At 47.2% G+C, this 7,743-nt stretch overlaps 1 protein-coding gene across 1 annotated transcript; it reads left to right on the top strand.

Moving 5' to 3' along the window:
* The first annotated feature begins 249 nt into the window (after nt 1–249).
* On the top strand, nt 250–7,373 carry ZIC5 (Zic family member 5). Its single transcript, XM_065421568.1, has 2 exons — nt 250–1,444; nt 6,928–7,373. The coding sequence occupies exons 1-2, from the start codon at nt 250–252 to the stop codon at nt 7,371–7,373; spliced, it is 1,641 nt and encodes a 546-aa protein (XP_065277640.1).
* The last annotated feature ends 370 nt before the right edge of the window (nt 7,374–7,743 follow it).

Below are 7,743 nucleotides of genomic sequence, written 5' to 3' on the forward strand. Positions count from 1 at the left end.
GGGGGAGAGCGCGTAAGGGCGGGTCCCCGCTGAGCAGCCGGCCTGAAAGGGAGCCAATCGCGCTGCCCTGGCCTCTGCCAATCACTCGGCTCCCTCCAATCCCACCAGTGCCATTTCCAAACTCTAGTTCCCACTGTGCCGCTCAAATGTGGTGAGCGCTCTGCCAATCGCTGGAGGACAGAGTGGGGAAAGGAATAAGCGGAGTTAGGAGCGGAGACAAAAGAAGTTAAAGAGCCGCTTAATATATACATGTTTTTGAAGGCGGGCAGAGGGAAAAAAATAACAACAGTGAGTGTAGATGGGCTGGATTGTGTAGTTATGGAGCCCCCTTTGAGCAAGAGGAACCCGACACTGAGATTAGCGGATTTGGCAGCGGCTCAGCCCCATCCTCATCAGAATATGACAGGCTTCCCGGGGCTGGGGAGCCACCACGTCCACTCCCACCCCGCCGCTCACCTCCACCCTGGGGAGATGGGGAGTGACCCCGGCGTGGCCCTCACGCCATTCGGACCCGAGCACATGGCCCAAGCGAGCGTCCTCAAACTCAGCCCCTCGCAGCATCCCGAGGCACAGACAGCGGCCGCCTTTGCCTCGCCGGCCGCCCAGAGCGGCGCCGCCGCCGCGGTCAGCAGCTACCCGGCCGGCGCGGCTCCCCCGGCTCCCCACCCGGGCTACGCCGCCAGCAGCGCCGGCACCAGCAGCGCCAGGGACTTCATCCTGCGGAGGGAGCTACCCGGCGTGGCCATGCACGGGGCGCTGGGGGAGCCGCACCCCGCGGCCAGCTCCCCCCACCCGCACCCCCACCACGGCGTGTTCATCTCCGCCGCCGGCACCTACGGCCCGTCGGACGGGGCCGCGGCCCACGCGGTCTTCCCGGCGCTGCACGAGCAGCCGGCCCCCGGAGGCCACCACCCGCTGAACGGCCAGATGCGCCTGGGGCTGGCGGCCGCGGAGCTGTACGGCCGGGCTGAGCCCTACGGGGCCGCCTCCTCGCTGCACGGCTACGGCTCCCTGGGCTTGAACGTCAACCTGGCGGCCGCCAGCCACGGGCACCACCCGGCCCCCCCCCACCACCCGGGGGCGGCGGCAGCGGCCTTCCTCCGGTACATGCGGCAGCCCATCAAGCAGGAGCTCATCTGCAAGTGGCTGGAGCAGGAGCCGCCGCCCAGCGCCGCCGGGAAGCCTTGCTCGAAAACTTTCAGCACCATGCACGAGCTGGTGAACCATGTCACCGTGGAGCACGTCGGCGGGCCGGAGCAGAGCAGCCACGTGTGCTACTGGGAGGAGTGTCCCCGGGAAGGGAAACCTTTCAAGGCCAAGTACAAACTGATCAACCACATCCGCGTGCACACCGGGGAGAAGCCCTTCCCCTGCCCCTTCCCGGGCTGCGGCAAGGTCTTCGCCCGCTCCGAGAACCTCAAGATTCACAAGCGCACTCATACAGGTGGGTATTTCCCCCGCTCCCTCTGCCTCGCTCCCTCGGTGGGGTTGTTTTCTTTTCCTCCTCTCATCACGCGGCCATTCAAACATGTGACTTTTTTCATGAATAAGTAATTCAGGAGCACCCAGGGCGCGTTCACACACACACCATCTCTCTCTCTCTCTCTCTCTCTCTCTCTCTCTCTCTCTCTCACACACACACACACACACACACACACCGTCTCTCTCTCTCTCTCTCTCTCTCTCTCTCTCTCTCTCTCTCTCTCTCTCACACACACACACACACCGTGTCTCTCTCTCTCTCTCTCTCTCTCTCTCTCTCTCTCACACACACACACACACACACACACACAGAGTCTCTCTCTCTCTCGCTCTCTCTCTCTCACACACACACACAGTCTCTCGCGCACACACACAACCGCACAGCCAATCCCTAGACCTGCAGCAGAAAATTCAAGCCGATAAACACCTAGAGCTAGGAAATTAGGCAGGGCCTGGGAAACAGCACGCCAGGAAGGAGGAGGTGAAGACCAAGGCCAGTCTCGCCAGGCCCCGCTTTCCCTCGTGGAATATGAGGAGCGGGGATCTCCCACTGCAGACCAAATCCCACCCCACCCGAAAATCCCGGGTGGTGTTTCCGCGTCTGCGCTTCTGGAGGGAGGAGGGGAGCTTGTCCCAGGCAGGGTTTCAACCGAACGACGCATGGGAGGGTTGTCCCAGGCAAAGTTTCATTTGAAGTGGGAGGGTGGGGGTCCAGGGGGGCGCAGTTCCTCTTTAAATTAAGCAAACGTGTTTGCTAGGGGCAGTGAAAAGACTTGAGCTATAGGGGGTTTCACTGGTTAAATGCTGATCGTTTAAAGGTTCCAAGATGAGTAACATTTGGTGTGGTTTTTGGTGGTTGTGTGTGTGTAAAGAAGTTTCTTATTGTTGTTTTGAGGAGGAAACTTCAGAGCAGCCTCTTCACAGCGCAAGTTGTGATTTTAAGATGTCTAAGTTAAACGTGGAGAAACAGGCACCCTTCACTTGTAGGGAAATCCCCAGTCAGCCTGGGTCCCTCACTAGAGTTTTGTTTATGGGACTTGTGTTGGTTTACAAATAGACATTTTGGTTTAGGTTAACTCCCCACCCCCCCAAAAAAAAACCACCCCCAAACAAAACAAAACAAAAACCTCTGAGGAAAATGAACGAAGTTGGGATTGATAGTTGTAGACAAATATTATTCCTTGGAGGATAGTTAAGGAAATGGAGTTTACATAATTGCTTTCTTGATTTATTGTGTGTTGCTGCAAAGAGAAAAGCGGACAACATGCAACGTGTTGTTTCAATGCAAAGCCAAATGGCCCATGGCTGAAAGGATTATAGATTTTATCTGCAGAATATGTCAGACAAGAGCCCAGATGTACGCGCAGAGAGATGAGGACACCCAGCCCTGGCTGTTCAGTTCCGAGCCAGGAAGGATTGCTGCTGCAGGCAGGCTGACAGCTTTTTGTTAATGGCATTGCGGACAGAGTGAAATGCTGGAGGCATTTCCGAGAATCCTTGTTTCCCTACCATGTTTTTGAAATGTATCTGTATCCATCTGTCGCGATGATTTGGAAAACAAAACGTAAACCCGACACTTACAGCCCCTTGTCCCTGTCACAGTGCAAGGCGGTGGGGATGGCTCCTGCATATTAAAAGGGAATGGTGCCAAATCCTAAAAATATGATTTGCAGCTTGGGAGCCGTCTCCTATTTCCAGTGCAGTGAGCAGAAGGTTGGAGTGCGGTTGGGGAGGCAGGGAGAGAGAGCGGAGCAGGCTTATTCATTTATCTTTGTAAAAAGAAACCCTAAACAACAACAAAGGGCGGCCCACAGAGCACGTTTCCCCTTTTGCAATTAAAAGGGAGCTCAGATTTATGACTCGGGAAGCGCATTCCCTTTCCTACCGCTGCTCTCAACTTTTCCCGTGTGTGAGCAGCTGGCGTAACATTGGACAGTGCACAAAATACAGCGCCGCTAGAAACATAGTTTGGGGACTTGAACCTTGTCGCTGCTATCAGGACCGGCTGGGTTCCGCTGGGTTTAATTCCCACTCTGGCATCCTGTTTACAAAGCAAGGGGCGATTTTCGGTGTCAGCTCTCCCTGGCAGTTGAGCCCAAGGATGAGGCGCCTTCTCTTTCTGGTCCGATGGTCCGCAGCGGATGGGGAGCGGGCCACGGCTGGAGAAAGAGGCGGCTGGGCCTTGGCCCTTGCAGCTTCTCTGGATAGTGGCCTCCAATGCAGAACAGAGAGACAGCCAAATGCAGCTGTAGAAACTTACGGAGACACACCCGCAGAGTGGGAAACACGCACGATCACTGATCTCTGTGCACTCCAGTCCACAGAGATGCACACAGTGAGGTACAGCAGCTCTCACACACGCGTACAGAAGTAAATCCACACAAAGATACACAGAGAGACTGATCTCTATAGATACCGAGTGGCACGCAGCTGTAAATAAATATACACGGATACAAAGACACACAGAGATCGATATAAATAAATACACACTAAAATACACTTACACGGGGAGAGAGACACACGGAGAGATCGATATAAATAAATACACACTAAAACACACACCGAGATACAAACGGATACCGAGCCGCACACACAGAGATATGGAGACAGAGAGCGCGTGCGAGAAGCTCAGAGACTGGCACACACCGAACAGTGGCACAGAGAGAGAGAGAGAGAGAGAGAGAGAGAGAGAGAGAGAGAGAGAGAGAGAGACTGACACACATACTGATATCAGAGACACACTGACACACATACACAGAAGCCACCGGGGAGGCCATTGCAAACCAGCAGCCTTCGAGAAAGGAAGGAGGATGCAACAGACAAACTGCCCCTTCTGGGCTGCAGCAGAGAAAGAAAATCTTCCCTCCAGCCTGCTGACAGCCCGGCCCAGGGAAGGAGGAAGGGGTTGTTTTAGGCCACTCGGCCCAGGCTGCTCTTTGCCAGGACCATCTCATAACGTGCAAACACATGTCTGCACAGAAGATTTACTTGTTTTAAAGACCCAAATCTGAAAGTCAAATGAAAAGATCAGATAATTACCGTAGCCTTGTGTTTACCACTTAGATCTAATTCAACAATGTACAGTCAAAGTGCGCTAAGGATTTACTAATTATTCATTCTTAGTGTCATTGTTTAAAATAACCACAGTAATTTTATGTTTCATTATTAGTGGATTTTGTGTGTTTCTTATAGGCCCCCAGACAGGAGAAATATGTCTATAATTTGAATTGTCCCCCCCCACTCCCTTGTTAAGCTGCACTGGACAATATGATCCCAAACTATTTCGGTCTAATAGCTTAAGACTGTAACGCGTAACTAATCCATGATCTCAAACAAAATATTTTATTGATCCCCGAAGATGTTTGCTTCATAATGTTAATGGAACATATGGCTTAAAACTGTGGACCCTCAACAGGAAAGTGTTTAGCATTATCACTCTTTGGCAATAAATAAACAAATGTTTTCACAACTGTGTTTTTGTGCACGGGAAGAACTTTGCAAAGATGCACTTGTGTATCTTCAAATCCTTTTCATCTAGCAATGTTAAACTGGAACAATCTGCAAATGGTTAAACTCTGACGTAAAGTCTCCGTCAGAGTACCAAATATATTTGATCACTGCAATCTAGGTGTCCTTGAAAGAACCATTTTCTTTTTTTGAAACACTGATGGAACCAATTTTTAATAACTATCCCTGTGTCTGACGCAAATAGTACAAATCAGTTTATCTGTCAAATAGCTTTTCTTAAGAATATCCGGAGTGCACATTACAATCGGCTATGTAAACCTAATATTTTTGTAAAACAATACAGATGTAGCGAAAATTTCCAATAGATACGCTATTTTTCAGATAAAATGAACAGATAAAGTGACTTCATCTATGTTGTGAAATCCTTTTCAGTGGGAAGTGTGAGTGCGCGAGCGCTTATGTGTATACGAAAACTGCATTTAAAAAGGACCAGATTGGTTTTCTTAATCAACGTAATTTCTGGGGTAGGAGAGAGATAATAATGTTTGTTTTGTGTGGAGCTAGATATTTGCTGATAGTTGTGACTAAGTGCAAATGTATCTGAACGATTTCAAACTGAATAACTTGATTTGGAATTAGAATATAGAAATAAATGTTTGAATAGCATTAGCAAAAAAAAAAAAAAAAGACAGTTATCAAAAGTGTGCTTGTTTTCAATTAATATTTTATTGTAAGATTATATAATTATACAAAAAGTAGTGACTAACAAGGTTTTCTTCAATAAAACTCGAAGTGCTTCCACTGCGGGGGCTAGAGTACATTGTTATTTTTGAAAATGTAGAACAAAATATATATGAAAGTTTGCGTCAGACATAATCTGGCATAAAACTTCAGCATTTTAAATAAATGTTTGCAGTAATGGTGTTATGCATTTTAGATGTATCAGATTCACGTGTAATATGACAGAGAAAAAAAGTTACTCTTCTAAATTATATTACATTTGTAATAAAATGATATGGCACATTTTTCCCTGTTATCTCAATAATAGGCATTTACACATCCCTGATTCAAGAACTATGGGAAAGAGTTTATCTGGAGCACAGCTATATGTAACAAAATACACATGAACCAAAGTATTGTATTACAGGACCCGGTGGAACTTAAAGGTATGCCAGACAAAAAGGCCTGAGGCTGATTTTCACAACCACTTTAACTGTTAAGCAATGCGTAAAGCTATTAAAATAGATTTGCTATAGATTTTTAGACACAAATTAGCCTCAGGTAAATAGATACCGTAATAGCAGTCCACTGTTGTCATTATTACTGTCTATTGCTATTACAGTATATTATTCTCACTAACGTGCAGATTGTGAATAAAGGTTGATAGATATTGGTCTACATTTAAAGTATGGCCTGCAAAAATCCGATGTTATGGTTATGTGCTTAAACAGGTGTTATTTTTATTTCCGAAAAGGAAAGATTCTCCATATACTATAAACCATTGTGAAAGGATTAGGACAAGATGTGCCAGTCTATAGACAAAGCCACCCCTAGATGACAAATGTATTGATGGGGGTAGTTTTGTTTGTTAATGCATCATTTAAATTTTTCATTTGCAAGAGAATTTGTGCATGGAAAAAGTAGACACTTCATGGTTCTGTCTGAGTCTTTTTGAAAATCATAGTTAACATTTCACAGTTTACAAAATATTATTCATTTGACACCAGTGCAGGCTGAACTCTCCGGCAGGTATAACCTTATTTCCCAACCATATCACGAGTCTCCTAATGACAAGCACAGAAACGATTTGCAGTGAATTTTTCCATGGGGACCCGTGTTTTATAAGAGCTGTGAAATGTTCCACTTAGTGCTGTTGTTGTTTGTTTTTAAACTAACCATAGCTCTGACCTGAAAATTAAGTGACCAAGATTTAGGATTTCTCCCCCAGAAGATAATTATTAATGTTTTCAATTGTAGGAGAGAAGCCTTTTAAATGCGAATTTGATGGCTGCGACAGGAAGTTTGCCAATAGCAGTGACAGAAAGAAACACTCCCACGTCCACACGAGTGATAAGCCATATTACTGCAAAATCAGAGGCTGTGATAAATCTTACACGCATCCCAGCTCTTTAAGAAAACACATGAAGATACACTGCAAGTCTCCACCACTTTCTCCTACACCTGGATCTCACGGTTATCAGTCTGCAGGAACCCCCCTAGGTGCTCCCCTGTCCCCTGCCCAGGACTCAGCCAGGGGCCGCTCTGCCAATCTTTCCCCTCAGGTCACCAACCTCAATGAGTGGTACGTCTGTCAGGCCAGTGGGGCTTCTAATAACCTTCATACACCTTCCAGCAATGTAACATCCTCTGAATCTGAAGATGAAGAGGCTTATAGAAACTCTGATACCAGAACTAACCATTAGAAGAAAAACAACAACAACAACAACAACAAGTTTCTGACTTGGGAGTACTTGGACCATTCTCCTGAACTGTAATGACACAAAGCTTGAAATAAATGGATGGCATAGAATTGCCATCATGTTGAATCGCCGCTATTTATTCAGTATATAAAACCCTATGGTGTTTGTACACTTAACTAATTTAATTAAGACACTTGGACCCTTTTATAAAAAATAAGAAATGAAAATACCAAGCTGGACTATCTCAGTGAACCAAGTTGCATGTTTGCAGATATGGGGAAGATGCCAAGGGAGCTCAATGGACAGATCAGTTCATCAAGATTATACACTGCCAATGCAATAGTTCTAAAAGAGAGAGAGAGGAAGAGTGTTC

The sequence above is a fragment of the Emys orbicularis genome, chromosome 1 (assembly GCF_028017835.1).
Source record: "Emys orbicularis isolate rEmyOrb1 chromosome 1, rEmyOrb1.hap1, whole genome shotgun sequence".
Lineage (NCBI taxonomy): Eukaryota > Metazoa > Chordata > Testudines > Emydidae > Emys > Emys orbicularis.

Excerpts from the sequence above, each read along its gene's own strand:
- ZIC5 (XM_065421568.1), top strand. The coding sequence starts at position 250 with ATGTTTTTGAAGGCGGGCAGAGGGAAAAAAATAACAACAGTGAGTGTA. Across the intron at positions 1,445-6,927 it reads TCACAAGCGCACTCATACAG|GAGAGAAGCCTTTTAAATGC; the intron begins GTGGGTATTTCC and ends TTTCAATTGTAG.